Source organism: Ceratina calcarata, unplaced genomic scaffold, assembly GCF_001652005.2.
Source record: "Ceratina calcarata isolate Rehan_Ccalc_2016 unplaced genomic scaffold, ASM165200v1 scaffold449.2, whole genome shotgun sequence".
Taxonomy (NCBI): domain Eukaryota; kingdom Metazoa; phylum Arthropoda; class Insecta; order Hymenoptera; family Apidae; genus Ceratina; species Ceratina calcarata.
Genome location: NW_017168819.1, coordinates 575,686 through 596,423, shown reverse-complemented (window position 1 = coordinate 596,423; position 20,738 = coordinate 575,686). Strand labels below are relative to the sequence as shown.

The window sequence follows — 20,738 nt, the reverse complement described above, 5'->3', positions numbered from 1 at the left end:
CACACGGAGTATCAAGAGCTTGAAGAACTCGGTGAAACTGTATTACACGGTTACTATTATTCGTGACGATTATTAAGAGTTAATTCCACGTCAGAAGGGAACTTTGCATCGCTTCAAAACTCGAACCTCTCCACGCGAAGTTTAGTTCGCAAACTGTACCATTGAAACTTGTTATTCGTAGTACGTACCCGGGGTATTTGCATTAACACGTTGACGTATGAACCACAATGACACATCTCTAGCAATGCGTTGACGGAGAAAAAGAATTGATGAGGAACGGACAATCAAAGGGTCCTCCAATCTTACTTTTTTCTAGTGATGGAGAAAAAGCAACAATATATTTTTACACACGAACGCTTGAATTTCTTGTTTAAGATCTATAATTCCGTAGAACAGTTCATTCAGCGAAACCGTTTTTACACTATTGCATTGAAAGGACTCACTGGAAAAAGTCGGTTGGGCCATCGAACGAGAAGGGCGGATAAACGAAAAAGCGCGAGCGAGGATCGTTAAAAGCAGGGAGCTCAAAACTGTTGTCACGATATTCAGCAACGATATCAGATTTTGAGGATGGTCGAAACGATCGCAGCACATTCTTTTTTAGCCAGAAACGTGCCGCGTTCGGTTATAAAAATTCGAAGAGGCCATGGAAAACTGAACTCGACGGGACTATTTATTTGTAGTGGAGTGATACCACAATGGGTCGGAACAATTTCGAAAATTCGTCAAAAATTTCCATCACAACTATGGACGTTATCGCTACTGGTGCTCAGTATTTTTCATTTAACAATTACAACGCGTTGCTTTGTACAAAAAGAAACAGTCACAAAATACAAGTTAGATAGAATTTCTGTCATCATTTCAAAATTGCAATATACAGTCATTATTAATAATAATTCGTATATGCATCACATGTAGCGTTCCTATTGTCTGCAGATTCAATTTTCTTTCTCCATAACGTTAGATACACCTTTCCGCTGGTTACAGCTAGGCTATTACAGCGAAAAGGTCAACCAAACGATAGATACAGAATGTATGCAGTATTTGACAATCGATAGAAGCGTAGCAAACAAGATTGTGTATGCAAAATATGAAAACGAAAATATTCGGGTTTGAATGGGTTCAAAGCCGTGATTGAAAGGATCTGTTAGTCCGCTTGTTACGCAGATTCCGCGTTATTAGCACACGCGGAAATACAACTCGGCGGGGATTAAATTTACAAACGAGGAAAATCTCGTTTCAACCGGAAACCTTGTTCATTGCGAACACGTTGTTTCGTTCGTCGGCACCAACCAACTAAACTAATCGATTACTATCCGATTACTGTACGAAATCCACTGCTAGGAGCCTTTTAACCAGGCGGAAACAGTGTACATTCGCAAATTGTTTTTCAAACCGTAAAACCCGATAGAATAGGCGACATTCGCTCAAACGAATTATTCTATTGGTAATTTGTTGTTGGAAATTTTTGAACCAAGCGAAACAAGGAAGATTTCCAATTGTATTACAAACTATGATAGAATGGACAGGCGATATTCAATTCAGTGAAATTATAACAATGCAGATGGAATTTTTTGTAGAACAAATGGGAGAGAATTCGGCGTGAGGACGGTACGTAAATGTAAACCTTGGCTCGTTTCGCATTTCATCATCGGTAACGCTAAGCGTTATCGTTCCCGACACCCTTTTGTCTCCAGTGGCATCGATAGTCGAGTGCCCGCTCGAGGGTGAACGCGAGTCCGACACGCGCGCGTGAAACAACGGAGCCAGCGACGATGAACAAAAAAAGAGAAGCAGGAACATCGGCGAGAGACTGTTAAAGCGCAATTACGCGGGCAAAACGGCGAAAAAAAGGAGCAACAAGTAGTGGAAAAAAATATCGCAGCCGCGCGACGTGCCGCTGCGAGCAAAACAAAAAAAGAAGCACGCGCGCCAGAGGGGCGGCCGGTAATTGCGCGCACGACCGAGGGGGGATGAGCCAACCCCCAGCCCCGAAACGAAATAATTCTCGGACGAGAAAACAAAGGGATGGCGGCGGCGCGGGTGGCCGGAGCAGAAAATCCGAAATACGAATAGGAAGTACCGTTGGAACCCTGGACAATCGCGGGAACCGAGGTAAATGGGATGTAAATCTTGGTTCGCTTTGCATTATGTCATTCCGGCGCGGAGGTGAAACGATCGTAAAGCACAAGGGGGTAACAGAGCGAACGGGGGTGGCCACAGGATTACGGGAGAGAGGCGCCGGCTTTTACGAGCGACGTTCTCGCATGAAAATTCGGCTGCAGGCTAGTCGGTCGGTTATGCGACGAGCATTCGACGACCCATCGAACGACCGACGTTACGAGGCTACGGATCGTTCGCTCGAGCACTTTAATACGTCTAAGTACGTCAACGACGAGACACCATCATCCGCAAGTAAACAACCGATTTCTGACGACGTCGGCGCCTCGATTCTTCGTCTACTCCTTCTTATTACTCGACGATAAACATCAAACATACCCCTCGAGTCTATCTTGCGGAATTAGAAAACAAAAGCATAATTTAACGTTCAAAGTTTGGCTCGCGAATGCTTCATTTTTCCGTACTGACTTAACGACGACGATTTCCTCGAATATGTATTCAATGCAAGTTTTATATTTACTACGATACTATCGTCTCAGCTTTTACGTTCCACCCTAGCTTTGGAAATACGAATATGCGAATCTTACGAACGGTGTAGGTTTACTCCATCTGGCAGTTACGACTCGGTACTTATTCCACGGCTACATCCTCGATTTTTCAAACGATAGATGCTATGCACTTCCGAGTCGCAAAACAAACGCGGTCAGAATGTCGGTGCAGCCGATTGTTCTAATAAATTTTGGTGCACACCTTCCGTACGAGATCTAACGGCGACTTTAAGCTCGAGGGGGATCGCTAAAGTAGGTATTTTATATTTATTGTCGAGCAGTAACGTCGATTCCCGTTTTATACGCACCGTTCCCCCGATCGGTTCATCGCGAGAACTCGGAACGACAGGCTTGACCTCGATTTCCTATGACCGCTCGCACCACTCGCTCGCTTCAAATATTCAAAAGCTATGTAAACGAATGTAATGAACGTAAACGAGATTCAAATTAAGAAATCGAAATTCTAATCCCGCTGGATAAAATAACAAGCAATTAACGTCATTGGAAAGATTGCTAATTTAGGAAATGTCTAATAACTCCGCGCGAATGGCGTAAAAACGTTAAACGGAATGTCACGTTCATGAAATACTGTACCTACAGACTTTTTATTAAAAAATGTAACCATTGTATGGTGCCGGTTGTGAGAATTGGAACAAATTGTTGCCGTTGCACTCCACTTTTAGTGAAACCATCAAAGGGGTTACAACAATGAACAGATATAGAACGGTGAAGGGAACGATGATGGATCTGGTCCGGGAACAAAAGGAATGAATTAAAGCGTGCGGGCGCGCCATGGAAGGTCAGTAAATTAAAATGTATGAAGAGGGAACACGTATCGACAGCTGAAACAACGATGAAACAATGATAACCTGATTGCCACGCTCTGAGCATTAAGTCATTATCAAACGTAATCATTTAAATTAAACCCATTCTTAAGGGATCGAAGTGTAAAGGGCTCCACACCTGATCATCAATTTTAGCACCTAAAAAATGCATAATAGTTCTGAGAATAAGAATATGAATTAACAAACGAAAATTTTTGATGTTTTAATGAATAATATGAATCGAATTTCAAGATGGCTGATAAGAATTGTTTATATTCCTTAGTTCGATAAACAATTCATATTCGTTAGTCATTCTATAATTTGTTATACGATTACGAGTATTTAAAGATTTACAAAAACGTTCCCATTAATAATTTTTTTATAGACAACAAATGCTTGTAAGTGTCCTAAGACTCGTGAAAGGAAGTGTGCTTCCGATCTGTGAAAAATTCGTGATAATTCCGCTAGTACCCTTTTTGTACTTTCCCAATCGATACACCCGTTTCGTTCTCCTTCCGGTCAACGAAAATTCGTTACAAAATCCAACCTCAGTCGTGAAACGAATATTCGTCGAATCGGAAAAACGTGTTGTACAGGCTCGCGGAAATCGAAAGACTTAAACGCGACGTTTTTCCCGGGTTGTTTTCGATTCGTTCTCCGGCTTTTGAAATTCGGGGAACTGTCATCCGCAACGCGTACAATGGTGAACGAGGCCAGAACGCGTGTCCCCGTTCCGCAGGGAAAACGAGACTGTTTCTAATCAAAGAATCGAGACGAGGAACGACATTTCAAATCGTTTCCGCGTACTCTAATCCCGTTTAATTAGTACCAACGACCATTCAAACACACTATCAGTTAACAATTGCTGACAAAAATTATGTACGCGGTTTAAATTAAAATAGGTATCTGAATATTGATAACTGTGAATTCTGTGTCCAGGATTAAACCGAAAGTGGCAAGGTTCACGGTCAGATTTCCTACGTCTTTGTATTCAGGTCGCTTCAATCATTAATCGCACTCTCACGGGGGCGTGCTTCGACCTTCGTAACGTGTTCCATTTCATAAACATAGTATAGCCGGGCGTACCACCACAAGCACGATCCATAGAGCGCTTTATGGGTTTCATTAAAGCTCACGGCGCCAGTATAAGGACATACGTCCCCGGGGAGAGAATGGCGTACAGTTATAAGGAGAGAGCCACGTTCACGGAACCACGGGTTCATAGACGCGGTTGCCGGATTTCTCGTCTCAAACCTCGTGTATGTACGCGTTGTTTACACAAGGCGAACGACCGCCCTGACGCGCGACGCGATGCTCCCGACGACAATGAATCCGTATTACGATGCCACCCGACACATTAAACTATAACGACTCGTTTGGACATTCGGTGGTCCACAAACATCCAGCCGAGCCGCGTGTGTCATGCAACCCCTTACTTTCGTCTGTGCGCGGACGAAGAGACATGATTCGTCACGTCGACATGTCGACACGTTTTGCAATAAACTATAGCGTCAAGTAAACAATATGACCTCCTATAACCACACAATTAAACAATTCTCCCTATTCTGTTCCAATGTATATGAGAAATAACTAAAAATATTTAGAGAAGTGGCATATTTTTGAAATAAAATAAACAAAAATGAAATAGCTGTAGAATGCTCATACAATGAAGGATTGAAAAATACTTGAAAAGATTGAAAAGAGGAGAGCAAGGGAAAGGCGAAACGACGACATGCCGAAAACTGACACGAATTGACACTGGAAGCAAGTCTCGATCAAACATCGATGAACCATTGACGAATTCACCCCGAGAGAGAACGAATGTGCATCGTGACCACCCAGGGTTGTTCTCGGGTCAACGGTAATGCGATGGAGTTACGCGGCCACGGTATGTACCTTGGCCACCCTATTATATCGGTCTGGAACCCTTTGGGAAATTGTCTATGGCGCTGGGATGGGTCTCGATCAACCGTGAAATGTACTCTGATACGCATTACCGTGGCGAGACGGAGGCTATCGTCCCGTTATGCACTTGGATAACGCGGTGCTGGCCGATCGAGCACCGTGGCGATCCGGTATCACAAACCGAGATCTCGATCTTCGGGATCCGTTGCTCGCGATAGAATACGGTACTCTATCGTGGCGTGTAATTTTTGGTTAATTGAAATCGGCTTAATCCACGAACTGGACCACGGCTTAAGCTGCTGTTAATTTTCGAGGCTAGTAGATGATGTGGCTCGAGATTATTTTTCGATTAGCAGCGACTACGAAATACGCCATGGGGAAATGGCGTTGATCAGCTAGCGAGCTCGAAGCCGATGAATTTTAACGGCACAGCGTACGCGTCGTTAAAGCGAATCCCGAGGGTAACTTCACCGTCAAGGAATTTATCGCTAGAAATGGACCATTTACCGGCGACTCCAGTCAAATTTCCGTCGTGTTGCATTGTCAGCTGACCGAGCGGATATAGTCTAGAAAGTTAGAGAACTGGCCAGGAACATCGTTAGGTCTACTGAACGGGAAATCATAGGAGAATCGGAAACGCTTTTTCTCGGTCGTCGCGAGGGGATCTTTTTGGGAACGGTTTCTATCTAGGTAATCATTCTCGATAGGAGCTTTATCAGAGACGCGGCGTCTTTCAACGGGACCATATAACAGCGTTATACCGGCGTTAAGGAAGATAGGTGAAGCGAGAATGATTCACGAGCGACGGAAATAGAACTATGACCGTTTCTGGACCCCGTGCGCTCGCTAGACTCTCGTGCTCGCTCTTCTCGAGGGTCAACCGAGAGCCCTGAAGAGCCCGTAAGACGACCGCCGGTGTAGTACGAGGCCGGACCCACTTTTCTAAAAAAAAACGCACGCAAACTTCTCTTTCCCACATGAATTTCCGCGCACTTGCGTTTATACTGCTCGTATTGTCACTCGGCTTCCACGATTCTTTCGTTCGATTCATTCTTTCTACCGTGAATTTCCTTACGCGAATGTTTACCCTTTTGCCGCAAACCGCTTGATACTCAGAAAATTCTTCTATCACAAAATATTACTTATTACCGTTATATGAATAAAATTTGTAAAAAGACAATAGCTATAAAAAGAGTTCCGTGCTAACGAACCGGGAAAGGTTGAAGAATATCGAACGAAAGAATTGAGATAGCCCGTCGTGAATGAATTCATTGAAATTAATGGTATCAATGAAACGTTTCTGTTGTGCTAACACCGAAGATATGGATAAGTTTTCTTCGTTCGCCGAGGACGTGACGCTCGCCCGCTTCTAGCGCATCTAGCGGCACTGTCAAGGTAAATTAACAGTCCCACAGTCTTAACGATCTTCGCTAACCGTATAGATATACCGTTCCATTCACTGAATTCTTAGCTTGCGAGCTTAAATATAGACGTTGTTAATTTTTTAATGGAAACGCCAGAAGAATGACCTGGATAGACTCGTGTCATAAAGCGAGCGGAAAACCGTCGCGGAAGCGGAATATTAAACGTAGCCGCGGCAAATTTATCGGAAAACACGTTATCGAAGCCCATCTATCCAGGTAATTCGTGGCAGCGCTACGCGACAAAGACTAACCATCCATCTTCGTGACATTGTTGTGCTTGCAGCTTGCACATCGGGACATTCATCGTGTTTTGTTTTGTTGTAGCCTCACCCACATCCCCTCCCGATACCCGTTCAGGTTCCTACATACGCGTCCTCGTCTTCTCCGCTCTCCACGGGCTCTCCACTTTTACCCGCGATATTTCCATACCCTGACCCGGCCGAACGTTCGCGACGGCAAACCATACCCCCGCCTTCCTATTTCATCTTTCACAGGACAAGAACGTTTTCCAGTTTCCCGCTTCGTTTCCTACTTCCTACATCTATTCCCAGTTGCCTCGTTTCCAGGCCGCAACGAGCACCTGGCCACGCCGTCAATTCTCAGAGGTAAGTTTGTCAATTCAGCAATATTTACCGTCAATTACGTGTCGTGTACTGATACTGACGTAGCTCTGAAACTTTCTAAAAAATCGAGTCGAGCGTCTGGTGAAAACCGACACAAATTTTTATAACTTCGTTCTTCTTTCAAATCTTTGAATTTGCATCAAAAGTACCGCAAGAAACATTAATAACGGTGAATAGTTGCAGAACTCTATTCATAAAAGTCAGTACACGAATAACGGGAAAAAATTGCAACTTCGAGCTGTGTTCTGCAGAAAAAGAATTACGTCGAATTCGTGCCCCGATACAGAAGTATTCTATTTTATTTCTCTCGTCGTTCGCGCTCGCATGATTCGTACCTTTGATGAAAAATGATTAACGAAAACGAGTATTCGATAAAAGGAGAACTTTTTTCCTGTTCGATAACGTTAGCACGCTCTTCTGTGGAAGTAATTCATAGATTAGTAAACGCGGAAGCCGACGTAATATCTAGTGCACCTCTCTCTGGAGTCCTTAGATAGGGCGACGCGGCGTGCCGTGGGATTACGAAGGAATGGTTGTTTTGCGAGAAGGAACGTCAGGTGAAAAAGGAGAAAAGGAATATAGGAGCACAGCGGAAAGAGTGCCCTGGGATATGAACTCCGCGATATCCGCGCTGGAACTCTTTGCTAACTCGCGGCAACCTTTGCACCGAAGGAGAAAAGCTCTCTGGGCGAAAGAACGAGGAGGTCAAGTCCCGAAACGCAGATTCCATACGCGAAAGAAAGAGGGAGAAAAAGAGAGTCGCAGCAATCGTCCAAAGAAATCGCTGCTAAATTCGCCGCGTCTGGAAATGAGCTCGCGGAATGTTTACGTTTCCTTTTGCTTGCTCTCTCAAACGGAATAATTTAATTTGTTAAAAATCTAACGAAGTCTGAAACGCTCGGTTCGTGATAAAAAAAAATGAAGAGTAAACAAATTCATCATAAGCGTAATCGAGAATGAGCGTAGTCGAAGCTAAGCATTTTGCGTATCGAAGGGACCTACTATGATTTATACACGTTACACGGTGGTATTGCAACGTGTGCAAGATACGCGCCCTTAACACCGCCATAATGGACTTGGCAAACTATTCAACGTGTGGTAACCCGGCTAACTTAGCACGGTTTCAAAGCCGATGGCTCCGACCAACTATAAGGACACTTCCGAGTTACGAATCTGAAGACGGTACAAGTGCTGACTATCGCGTGTTAGGGAAACTGTGCTCGGAGGAAGCTCGTTAGTCCTCAGCTCGGAACTTCTACCCAATAACGTGGAAGAATAACGCTCCATGGTATTAACAACGATCAAAATTATGTTCGTTATGTACGAGCCAGAATGGCAGCATATTCCAAGTTCGCTCGGAAAATTTTATCGAACGGTAGAAAGAGGCGCGTATTCACTCGTTCATTCTTTGATGACCCTGAGTCAATTACGGGGACAAATTACCTTTGACACGAGCAGGACAAAAATTAAATTTTCCCATTTTCATTTGCCCGGTGCGTCCATGCGGGTGACAATTATTTTTTAATCGCCACCGAGTGGTAATCGTGTATTAATACGCGAATGCGAAGCCCGATAATTGCGAGAACACTATTGGTAAACCGTGAAATCGTTTCGTTGCCAGCGAACCAGACTACCCAATAGCAAGAACGAAACTCAACGACTTCAACGTTCATAGATAAACCTAATGGCCCGTGCTAATTAGAAGCAAAGACCATTATCGGCCCACTCCAACCGGCAAAAACAGATTTGTCGGCCACATCTATTACCGATTCCGCTTGTCCGTAACGACTGCTAACGCGATTCTGCTACTATATTCACTCCATCGAAATCTAATCCGAATTAAACCTTCGCAACTCGAGTATTTTACTTTTTGCGTATAAAACCATCGGTTCATTTTATTCGATGATCGTAGATTCAGTTATTAATGCAATATACAATTCCCACTGAATTCTGCTTTACTATTATAAAATATATCCGAAAATGAGAATCGAATAAGCTCGAGGTTAAAGTCTTTAACAGTTGCCATTCCGAGAAATCTAATTATTACTTAGCGGCAACCGTGGATCGGTGGAAGCGTACGATCCACGGCGTTCCGCCTTAATCATTTGCTACTTAGTCCAGAGTTATCTTCCCGTCCGAACTTTCCTTCCTACAAGTGCGAGCAGAGTTCTCTCCCCGGGGGAACTTGGCGACCCTGATCACCCCAGATAAACTTAATAGAAAGCCGGACTAATTAGGCTGGAAAGTCCGGAAGGGGAGGAATCAGTACCGATGCTTTTTCGTGGGGCCCGCGAATAATTCTCAACGGCCACTTGCTGCCACAGGAGAGCCCCAGGAGATGAAGCAATTCACCGACCAACGTCATCCACCACGCGCATCCCGGATCCTGGACCGTCGACAGTTCGACAATTAATCCGTTCGGATTCGCACCGAGGAGCATACTTTCACAAATAAGCCGGAAACTACTTCGATACACGGAAGCTAGCTACGACAGATACATTGCGGAGTCGAGTTCTCTCAATGATCGTAATGGACCAGGTGAGGCTAATTTTAATACCTCAAATAATGTATATTTCCTTTTATCCAATATGTGTGAAAAATTTGTTTGACATTCGTACGGTACCGCGGGTGGAATAAATGAATACACTTTTGATTTCCTTCTTCGAATAATTCGTATTGAGCTTCAATGCGAAGTATAATCCGTATATATAATCAGTATAACGAACAAAATTCTCATTCGGTATACTCGTTAAAACGGAGACAAGGTAAACTATCATTGACTGGCTTGATTCTATTAAACACCTTAAGCTGCTCGTTCGTCAGAACGGAAGGTGAAAAGAGAAAGTCAACGGCGACAGAGATCGTTTCGTTCTGGCGAATATTCAGCGAGGGGTCGAGGTAAAGGTGGTCTGCGCGCGAGAACAAAATAAGGGTAGCAAGTAGGGTAGGGTAGGGTAGGGTAGACGAAAGAACGGAAGAGGGTTTGCGAAGGATCCTTCTGAACGATGCTTCATCCGTGACACAAAGGGGAAAGGTCAGGGAGAGAGTAACAACCGCGTGGAAGCAACACCGCGGAAGAGAAGAAAGTTCCGGGTAAAACAGAGGAGCTACGCCTTCTGTTTCGTTCGAAATGAGAAATTGCCGGAGCACCTGGTAGGATAAATGAATCAACACCGGAGTGTACCTCGTAGTTTCCGTTTTAACTGTTGAATATTTGATTGACCCGGTGTAGAAACAGTCGGGAGGATCAACGCGAAACCGCTAATTTGGCTTGGAGCTTAATTTCTTTGAGCCAAGAGTTTGCATTGTCCGCCCTTTAAATTGTCAGCATGGAATATCGAGGTTCCCTCGACTCGCGACCCGAATACATACTACCCGTTCAAGTGGATCTACTTTTTTAATCAATTCTTCTTGGTTGCAGAGTATCGTCGAATGGTTCGATGTCGTCTAAAAGCAAGCCCGGAGAACAACGGGACGCCATCGAATGGGAACACCGTACGAAACAAGAAAAAGGGTCGCTCGTTGAATTCGACAACGATGAGAAATTTTTCACGTCTTTTTTTCTCTCGCTTCCCCTCGCGCGACTTCCGATTGAAAATGTCCAACATTCGACACGTACGGCTAAAATATCGCGGACAAATCGAATTTAAGTCCCACGAGTGAAAACTGTATTTACATGGATACGTTTTTTCCTCTCGGCGTGTACAACAACTTTAATTTCTTCCCACGAGATCGTTATTCCACTCGTCGATCATTTGCGGGTATTGAAAATTAAAACAGAGCTCGGAGCAACTACGAAATACGTTTATTGATTTTCCCTCTCGAGGCTCGTTACGCAGCAACATCGTTGCTTTCATAATTTCAAACCTTCCTCCTCAAAACTCGATTTTTTGTTCGAACGTTTCATCACTCGAGAGATTTGCACCAACGAAAAACATGGTGCCAGAAGAGGGAGAGCAGAGAGAAAAATAGGCGGGATAAACGTCATCCGCAAGCATGTGCAGATTGTTCGAACACCACGTGGACGTGACGATTTCCTTTTATGGTTTTGTTAGAAACTAAGACTCCCCGGATCTTGTAATAGGATTTCCGGGATCAGCGAGTCTTTTTACGCTGCGACCAAACGTCTTAGAGGCAGAGACAGCTATTACCCAAACCTACGCTACGTGGAATTGAACAATTTCAAACTCTAACTCATCCCGAGTCGAATTCGAAGGGAACGCTGTTTGATAAGAGGCAGGCTGCCTCGGAGATCAGGAAGGAGGGCCAGGTGTTCCGAATCTGGAGCAAAGTTGCCGTGAAAAGACGCTCCTCGGTTTTTCGAGCGACTGAGTTCGTCGAAGCGTGCGTTCAGACGCGTCCAGGACGCTCTTGTACAAAGTACATATTGCCTGTATTCCCCTTTCGAGCAGCGTGTGTGTCTGTGGTTGTGTGCGTCGAGTACCGATTGATCGAAGCGTCGAACACGAGAGAGATCGTGTCGCCTGCTCTTCGAGGGGAAAGCAGAGGTCGAGGACCCAACCGGTGAAAATTGATCGAGAACGAGAGTCGTTCGCGACTCTAGTTTTCCAGCGCCAAAGCCGGGGTTGCGTTATTACACCAAGGGCGAAGAAATCAGGCGGCACTTTAATTAACGGGAAACTGGCTGCAAGCATCGCCGTAAGAATTGTTACGGCACGCGAGAAATTGCGTTCTCGCTGCACTGTCGCCGAGTCGTAATATTGGCCTCGATTGGAAACAACGAAAGGACGCAAGTAACGTACATTCCTGTTCATAAGTTTTAAGACACTTCCAAGTGCTTACTATATATCGAAAAATGTAACACGAAAAATTTAACATTGTCAGAAACAATCTCTAGCGAAAGATTGTGTTAAATTATTAAATGAATTATATTAATATTTTCTTACGTCGTTGCTTGATGTCTCTTAAAAACTTGAAATGGAAGAACAGTCGCGCTTCTATCGATCGGGCAACACACGCACGCTTACTTTTTACATTTTAGAGCTATAAAGGAATACGTATAGGTAGTTGTCGAACGAGAAGAGCGAACTGTGTTCCGACAGTGTTCTTCCGCGAGAGAAGAGGAAGCACACTTTGCCATATTAGCTATATTAATACCAGAGACTTTTGAGAAGAGAAGAAGAATCGTGGTAGCGTATAATGTCCGTGCAAGCTTACTAGTGCCGCCGTGCTTTTTCGTTACGAATTCATTTCGTCGCTCGTACCTATCGAACGATTTGTATGAAAGTCATCGTGAATCATCGATGGCACGTCATTCCGGCCGATTTCGCGCGTTCCTCTGAAATTCTCTTAACGCCGTTCGTTAAACGACGATTAGTCAAGTATTCACCAACTCTTAGTTTCTCTTTATGAGACTCTAGTTAAAAAGGTAGAGAAAAGACGTAGTCGACACCGGAGTGGAATGACGAGCCTGATCATAGCGAACAAAAGAGGAATGTATTTTATGATATTTTACGCATAAAGAACGATCGTAAATCGATAATATAGCAATTAGTCCAAGATAAACTTAAATAGAAGTGTATAAAAGGAAATGAGAATGAGAGATGTGCATAACGTTGCACGCATAGCGTTTTTACGAAGGCTGAGGGGCAGGATTGCATCGATTTTACATCACGCGCACAATACAGGTCCGCGGAACAATGATTCCGAACAATTATTGTATGAATGACGATGATAGTTAATTATGGATAGAGCGTCATCGATTTAACGTCAGCCCCGTAACGAGATTATCCTATGTCAAGGATTCGCCTCGAACGGAAATGCGACCAATCTACTAACGGTTTCGTTTCTTTTTTTCTAAGGAAGTCAATAGAACATCGATCATCGACCTGCGAGGATCGCCCTATCACGAGTAACCCTAAGCGCTATTGTAAAATATTGTACCATATTATTTCGCGTTATTTATTTTTCAATGTTTTTAATAGGAGACGCGTTTTTACGATACTCAAGAGAATTATCGCGTAATGTTATATAGAGATACGACTTCGTTCTGATCCGCGGTGCAACGCCTAATCTTCGTGACGAAGAAAACGAACCAACATTTTCTTTCATTAAGGGCGAATCGGAAACGGAGAATACGAAATTGTAATAATCCGCATACTCATTTAAGAACGGTGCACTTAACAGAGTCGTCGCGAATACAGTCACAGCGGATCAGACAGATTAGAATGTTTATAAACTTCAACGTATTTCCAGCAGCTTTTGCAGTGTGTAAAAGTAACCAGACGGAGAAACCGCAAATCTAGTCTAGACGAGACCTAAGAGAGCTTGCACGTAAAAGATTATTACGGACGTGGCCGTCCGCCCTCTCAACGATTAATGTTGGTTTCGAAGATGAGGGCCGAACGAACGGAATTCGTTTTGTACGCGACAGCGAACGATTGCGTTCCGCGATAGTCTAATAGCGAAACGAAGTGCACTATTGGATCGTAATGCTAACTCTAGCAGCACGAAGTACTAACGAGTTAATAGCGAAATTTGTCGTAAGGGAAAATGAACGCTGCAATTTATTAATAATGAAGCATAAGCCGCTGTTGATGTTTCCTAAAAAAAAAATGATCTTCGAATTTCATTCGAAGGGGTCGGGGTACGATAGGTGCCCGAGAACGAGAATGTTACGACCAAAATATTAATTATACGACATCGAGAAGGTGGTGAGAGAAAAGCCGAAATAAAATAGTTTATGTAAGGCATGAGATTTGTATTGAATTTTGTTTGGTGGCGCATCAAACAAAGAGAAGAGATACGGTCCGAATCCGCCGCAATTACTTACACCTAACGAAAAATACCTAGTCAACGTGTACGTGCTCCCAGAAATTATACTTTCGTTCCGCGTTTCCATACAGTTTCAAATTTTGTTCCGAGGAATCGTGCGTTACTGTATCGTTCTTTTAATAGAGAATTGCGACATCGAATGAAAAAGGGAACGTAAAGAACTGGGATATGTATTTGGAGCACCGGTACACTTAAGAATATTTATGTAATGCTAACAATGTTACTTGCGATTTGGTATATGACGAATGTCAACACGAAAAATATTTTATTCTAGTCGTATCTTTCATGCTTTGCCAAGTAAAATAATATAATTCCTGTGTTATATGTAATAGTCAATTATGTTTTAATAAAATCTGCCAAGATTCTTGACAATTCTTTGCTTACCTTAATCACGGTTCCAGCTATGGGGTCAATTAAAGATGAAAGCAGAAGCAGGGTGAGGAGACTAGCGCAAGGAAGACAAAGCAGGATAGACGGTAGGAATATGAAGAAAGTGACTGGAATCCAAGACTTCCTATAAAATGAACCGATCAAACACTAAAATTATGTCAAAATATATATTCATATAAAAATTTTATAGATGATAATTATAATTAATACATTTAATCAGATCCCTAGAGGCAATATAAAACGCTTAGACACTACAATGATGTGTTCAGAAAGTAAAGTTTTGGTAGCAGTCTTTAATATAAAGTATTGCTCAAAAATTGAAATGAACACATGTTTCACATGTACATTTCAACCAAGAATCAAGTAAACTCAAGTGTTCTTATAGCTGACAATAGTGTCCATTTTATGGATAGAAGTTGAAAATGATCTTAACTGTACCTCTTGACTATTGGCAATAAATACAGGTTGTGTCTCATCCCATTCATTTGGAATGTTACAATCAGGTACAGTATAAGTCAAGACATCGAACGAGCATAAACAGTCCAACAGTGGAAGGAAACTTACAGTTCCTGAAACAAAGAAAAACTCAATTAAATATCATAATGTTCTTCAGTTTAAAGAATGTAAATCTCCCATTGCAATGTGTTACCTGTGATTTGACGTATAACTTCACGAATCTCCTTCTGTATAGACTTCACATCCTTTCTGCCTACATCAGAAAGCTCATTCTTTGTACTATCATTGGTCCCATTAGAGACCTGGCCTTCATAACTGACTACAAAATCCCACTTTTCTAATACTTCTTTGGTGTTCACATTTGTTATAACAAGTGTGATTTTTCGTACTTTTCTTTGGATAAGCCATTCCTGAATCTGGCCAAGGACAGCATCCAGAAACGCTTTGATCTTCTCGTCAGTTGACATCAAAATGAACATACCAAAATGTTCGGTCGGTTGGAACGTTTCCGGCGGATAAATGCCTCTTTGATATAAAATACTGTTCACTCCATATACTGTAAGGAGAGTAAACAATGCATAAAGTAACGAGTTAACCAACCCGGCATAACCGTGCAGCACATACATTGTGAAAACTCAATGAAAATGCGATCGACTTACAAAGATATTCTTTAACCAACTCCGCAGAGCCTTTCAATGTGATAGATTTGGTTTTTTGCTGGGTCTCTGTCATAATTTTCAAATAATTAGTCCGAGAAAGTTAACGAAATTATATTTCCATTCGAAACCTCAACTCCTCACCACTCCTCACTGAACAATGTCGGTTTACTATTTTCAAAATGCTCCAATACGAAGCCAACCGACATTTGACGAATCAAGAAGCAAAGAAAGACAAACCATTGGGATGGACAAACGTATTGTATTGTGATGCGTTCGTAAACTACAACATACAATGTGTTCCACAATTTATGCATTACTACCATATAATCGAGTTTACGCTTCTTCGTTGCATGTGATTCATGCTCGATTGTAGCGCCTCATACAACACGAGGCCAGGAGACGTAAAACTGCCGTTCTCGCAATTGCGGGTAATTTTTCAAGCCTTTTGCACGCGTCCATCATGGCATCCGCTGAAGAATTGAGCGTCTCCGCCCTTGTCTACGACTATTTATTAAAGAAGGACGCATCCTTAGCGAAAGTGTTCCAAAAGAAGACAAAAGCGGTAAGGTTATAAAAAGTATTTGCGTATATACATCAATTAATCGATTTCTAAGATGCCGCTGTCCATGCGGTCTGAGAAGTACCGCCATTCGGTCATACCACGTGGGCAATATATTTTCGTTACTTTATAATTCAAAAATACAGTTTCATATAAACTTTGATTCTCATATCTTTTTCTCCTATTTCCTTTTAATTGTAATTATCAATACACTGTTTTTTCAACAAAATTCTTACAAAGTAGATTACTAATGATAAACTCATTCACTTTTATGTATTTTATTTGCAGCCTGCATTGCCCAAAGGTGCACCAACAATACAAGAAGTATGTCAATATTTTCAAAAAACCTCACCGAAAAAGATTCACATAAAAGCCCAGGTTAAAGATAGTAGTTCAGATTCAAGTTCAGAGAGCGAAGAGGAAACTCCTAAGAAACCACAGATAAATGGAAAGCCTGCAGTTAATGCTTCAGTGAATAATAAACAAGAATCTTCTTCAGAGGATAGCTCAAGTGAAGATGAAAAACCTGCACCGAAAGTTGTAGCAAAGAGTAAAACTACTGTTAAAACACCTTCTAAAGCAGCACCCGTAAAGAAAAAAGAAAGTTCAGATGAGAGTTCTTCCGAAGAGGAGGAGACGCCAGTAGCAGTATCTACACCAAGAGTACAACAGGTATCTAAATCACAAGAATCTTCGGATGAATCTGACTCGGACAGCGAAAAAGTATCTAAGGCAAATGTAACTGCAAAAACAAAATCAATAGCAACACCTCAAGCCAAGAGTGTATCTAGTAAAAAAGAATCTTCAAGCGAAGACAGCAGTAGTGAAGAAGAAAGTCCAGTCAAGCCTGTATTAAATAAACCAATATCTGCTGTAAAACCACTTGCGAAGAAAGAGGAATCATCCAGTGATGATGATTCTTCAGAGGACGAAGCTCCTACACAACCAGCAGTTAAAGTTAAACCAACTGTACCAGCTACTAAAAATACTACAAAGCAGGAATCATCTAGTGATGATTCTGATGATTCATCAGATAACACAGCAACTCCAAAGCAAGCTAGTAAACAAGTGCCACAGAAGAAAACGTCTGTTCAACAAAAGAAGGAAGCTGTGAAACCTCAGACACAAGGCAAAGGTAAACCAAAAGTCACAGTTACGAAAGAAGAATCATCTTCTGATGACGACAGTAGCGACGATGAAACACCCGCTAAAAAGACCTCTACCCCTGCACCAACACCGGTAGCAACAAAGAAAGTTACAGTTAAAAAGGGAGAATCTTCATCAACTGATGATAGCAGCGAAGAGGAGCCATCAGCGAAAAAAACCGTTCGCCCACCAACACCAGCAGCTGTAAAAAATGTGCCTGCCAAAAGAACAGCGTCTTCTTCTGATGACAGTAGCGAAGAAGATGAACCATCTGCGAAAAAACCTGCTCCTGCTAAATTGGTAACACCTGCTAAAACTGTAGTACCAAAAAAAGCAGAATCTTCCAGCGAAGATTCTGACGATTCCGAAGAAGAGCAGAAACCAGCCGCAAAGACAGTACCATCGAAGCCTGCAGTTAAGAAGGCAAAATCTAGTTCTGATGATTCAGATGAATCTGAAGATGAGAAACCAGTTAAATCAGCAGTCCCTACGCCAGTAGGCAAAGGTACTGTTAAGAAAGAGTCTTCAAGCGAAGATTCTGAAACAGACTCATCGGAAGATGGGAAGACAAAAGCTGCACCTGTAGTCAAAACTACCCCAAAAGCAATAGCTAAGGCAGATTCAGACTCAGAAGAAAGTGAGTCTGATGAAGAACAACCGAAAGTGGCACCCGTTCAAAAAACGCCAGCGAAAGGTGAGAAGAGGAAACATGTAGAGATAGAACAGGAAGATGAAGATACGGAAAAACTGCCCATGAAAGCACAGAAAGATAATTACAACAACTTTGTGAAGGCGAGCAACAGTTTAAACGAAGACAAGGTAATCATCATGTTCTACATGTTTATTTAAAATGTAGAAGATGCTTTTTATTCATAAAACACTCTGTGTTTAGCGACCAAAAAATTCACCGTTTCGTCGTGTAAAGGACGATGAGTTTGACTTGGATCCGAGATTGGCAAACAATTCATTTGAGGCGAAGGTAAATGCTTGGAAACATCCGGAAAGCGCAGGTCGCTCGCCGTTTTGTAAAACTTGAAGTCATGTTTCCCTGCATTCACCAACCCGATTTAATAATGTTTTGTTGAAAGAATGAAAATGAGCAAAAAGACATGTATTCACCCTTACAGAAAACGGCGACTGACCTGTGTTTCCCTTCTGTTTTAGGAAGACGATCAGGAAGAGGGTGGTTTTAAGAAACATGGGGGAAGGGGCGGTTTCGGTGGAGGTAGAAATGGTTTCGGTCGCGGCGGTGGTTTCAGAGGCGGTCGTGGCGATAGGGGAGGAAGAGGTGGTTTCAGGGGTGGTCGTGGAGGAGACGACGATAGAGGTGGACGAGGTGGTTTCAGGGGTGGTCGCGGCGGAGACGATGATAGAGGTGGACGAGGTGGTTTCAGGGGTGGTCGCGGAGGAGACGGTGATAGAGGAGGCAGAGGTGGTTTTAGGGGTGGTCGCGGAAGAGGGGGTTTTGATAACAGGAAATCGTGGGGTGGGTATGATAAGGGAGGTGATAACGAAGGTGGTAGACCTGATGGATTTAGAAGATCGTGGGGTGACGGTGACAGGGGTGGTCGCGGTGGCTTCAGAGGCGGGAGGGGTGGTTTCGACAAAAAGAGGTCATTCGATAATGCACCACAACAAAATAAGAAGATAACGTTTGATGATTGATGATAGAAATAATTTATGTATAATGGGTTGGTTAGTTCGAAGTAGTCGAGTATTACCCTGGTAAATGTTAGTATGGTAAGTAAAAATACAATTTTTTTCCAACAGAGAGGTGCTCGTGGCTCGTGGGGAGAGAAAGCAAATAAGGACCTTAAATTCACAAGGGGAAAATCATTTCGTCACGAAAAGACAAAGAAGAAACGCGGTAGCTACCGTGGAGGTCAAATAGATATTAGCGTCAATTCTATTAAATTCGAGGACTGAGTGTATTTTGTAGAATATGGTAGATATGTTTCAATGTCAGTGTACGTATAAGTTACGCGAGAAGTTTTCTTTTCTCTTAAATACTTTCTTAGTATTCTTAAAGTTACGACATTTTTTATCTTTGAATATTACGAAATTACGTGGAAATATAAATATATAACTCCTTCGTTACATGATCAAAAGTTTGTTTGGAACCATGTCAAATTGTTCCCACGTAGTTTTGTTTGATTGATATCGCTAAGACTGTCATCTTGAACGTATCCATTGAAAATATATCCACTACTATTTTAATACAAGAATAGATTGCGAGAGCTACTTCGATACTAATGTTACTGTATTATATATTGATTAATGTTTATTGCAATATGTAACTTTAATGTAAATTTATCGTTCCTAGAATTAATAGGAAATTCGAAAGGCATCACTCGCATCTGTTGTCATCAGAGCTCAGATGAAGAACATTTGAGTAATCCCCATTCCTGTTTGTCAGTGAAATCGATAAGATACATTTCGGACGTAATGTAGTGCCAGCTTTTAAACAGAAAGTAGTTTCGACATTGCTTTTTTACAAGTAGCATTAAGACCTTGAAGACGCATACACTTGACAACTGATAGTTTTGAAATATAAAACGCAAATGAACAAACTGAGAACTTGTTTCAAAGAATGAATTTTTGTAACTAGGTAAAACAGTTGAATAAAGAATAAGTAAAAGAAAAATTCGAATTCGAATTTACGTGTACATAAAGGACGCGGTATCGGACGGCAGTCACCTTCAGACTCAATCTTACCTTCGGGTCGCTATCGCGTCCCTCAATGAATTTCAAAAGTACCATCGGACATACAACATCAGTCATACTTTTCATTGTTAATTTAAAAATATGTGCACTTTGTATATTATAATACAACATTTATAAAGTGAACGTACTGCTAATAATTGTCACTATCTCAGCCCTTACATCCTCAAATTTTGTTTTAAAATTAACATAGCATATTTTAATACAAATAAAAGAAACGAAGAAACGCGGTTAACAATTCAAAGTACGCGTCTAAAATGCGGGGAAGAAAGAGGGGCGTTCCTGGTTACCCTCTTTCATTTATTCTTTATCCTTTTTCTCCAATAAGAGAAAAAAGGTTTCGAGGTAGAATAGGGGCCGATATTACTCCTCTCATCCCCTCTTTCTCCCCGGCACTACCGGAGCACAGAGAGCGGTTACTTACGATTCTACAGTCAACCTCTGGACATCCACCTGTGAGGACGGAGGTGTTCGACCCCACGACATCCGGTGCGGTGACATGAACAGTGTTTAAGGAACCTGTGTGCCCTCATTTTAATTCTGTTCCCTATTTTACGCTTGAACGTT

The 20,738-nt window shown here is 42.3% G+C and overlaps 3 protein-coding genes across 6 annotated transcripts in view; 2 read left to right on the top strand and 1 right to left on the bottom strand.

Moving 5' to 3' along the window:
- vn (membrane-bound neuregulin protein vein) overlaps positions 1–14,612 on the top strand; it is a 198,100-nt gene extending 183,488 nt beyond the window's left edge. Inside the window, exons 6-9 of one of the 2 annotated variants that reach the window (XM_026815404.1) lie at positions 6,719–6,793; positions 7,147–7,427; positions 9,770–9,983; positions 10,867–14,612. In XM_026815404.1, coding sequence (XP_026671205.1) covers positions 6,719–6,771 — 53 coding nt within the window. In that variant the 3' untranslated portion in view covers positions 6,772–6,793; positions 7,147–7,427; positions 9,770–9,983; positions 10,867–14,612. Of the gene's footprint in view, positions 1–6,718; positions 6,794–7,105; positions 7,428–9,769; positions 9,984–10,866 lie in introns of both variants that reach the window. The other variant, XM_026815403.1, reaches the window with a different exon arrangement.
- A 291-nt stretch (positions 14,613–14,903) lies between these two features.
- mad2 (mitotic arrest deficient 2) lies at positions 14,904–20,684 on the bottom strand. Its single transcript, XM_018028421.2, has 4 exons — positions 20,596–20,684; positions 15,746–16,025; positions 15,280–15,642; positions 14,904–15,199 (listed from the first exon to the last, which is right to left on the bottom strand). The coding sequence occupies exons 2-4, from the start codon at positions 15,816–15,818 to the stop codon at positions 15,000–15,002; spliced, it is 636 nt and encodes a 211-aa protein (XP_017883910.1). The 5' UTR covers positions 15,819–16,025; positions 20,596–20,684; the 3' UTR covers positions 14,904–14,999.
- On the top strand, positions 16,061–20,311 carry Nopp140 (nucleolar and coiled-body phosphoprotein 1). Of its 3 annotated transcripts, none has more exons than XM_018028418.2 (4): positions 16,061–16,307; positions 16,593–18,269; positions 18,615–19,145; positions 19,221–19,312. In XM_018028418.2, the coding sequence occupies exons 1-3, from the start codon at positions 16,206–16,208 to the stop codon at positions 19,113–19,115; spliced, it is 2,280 nt and encodes a 759-aa protein (XP_017883907.1). In that variant the 5' UTR covers positions 16,061–16,205; the 3' UTR covers positions 19,116–19,145; positions 19,221–19,312. The 3 variants fall into 3 exon arrangements, with proteins under 3 accessions (XP_017883907.1, XP_026671262.1, XP_017883908.1); XM_018028419.2 differs by lacking the exon at positions 18,615–19,145 and adding an exon at positions 18,343–18,429 and having other exon boundaries at positions 16,065–16,307; positions 19,221–20,311; XM_026815461.1 differs by having other exon boundaries at positions 18,615–19,313.
- Positions 20,685–20,738: the final 54 nt, after the last annotated feature.

What these genes read in the sequence shown, in the direction of transcription:
- mad2 (XM_018028421.2), bottom strand. Translation starts at nt 15,818, where the DNA reads ATGACAGAGACCCAGCAAAAAACCAAATCTATCACATTGAAAGGCTCT. An exon ending in GTTGGTTAAAGAATATCTTT is followed by an intron (nt 15,643 to 15,745) that starts GTAAGTCGATCG and finishes CTCTCCTTACAG; the next exon opens with TATATGGAGTGAACAGTATT. An exon ending in AGTTATACGTCAAATCACAG is followed by an intron (nt 15,200 to 15,279) that starts GTAACACATTGC and finishes TCTTTGTTTCAG; the next exon opens with GAACTGTAAGTTTCCTTCCA.
- Nopp140 (XM_026815461.1), top strand. Translation starts at nt 16,206, where the DNA reads ATGGCATCCGCTGAAGAATTGAGCGTCTCCGCCCTTGTCTACGACTAT. An exon ending in TCCAAAAGAAGACAAAAGCG is followed by an intron (nt 16,308 to 16,592) that starts GTAAGGTTATAA and finishes TTTTATTTGCAG; the next exon opens with CCTGCATTGCCCAAAGGTGC. An exon ending in ACAGTTTAAACGAAGACAAG is followed by an intron (nt 18,270 to 18,614) that starts GTAATCATCATG and finishes CTTCTGTTTTAG; the next exon opens with GAAGACGATCAGGAAGAGGG.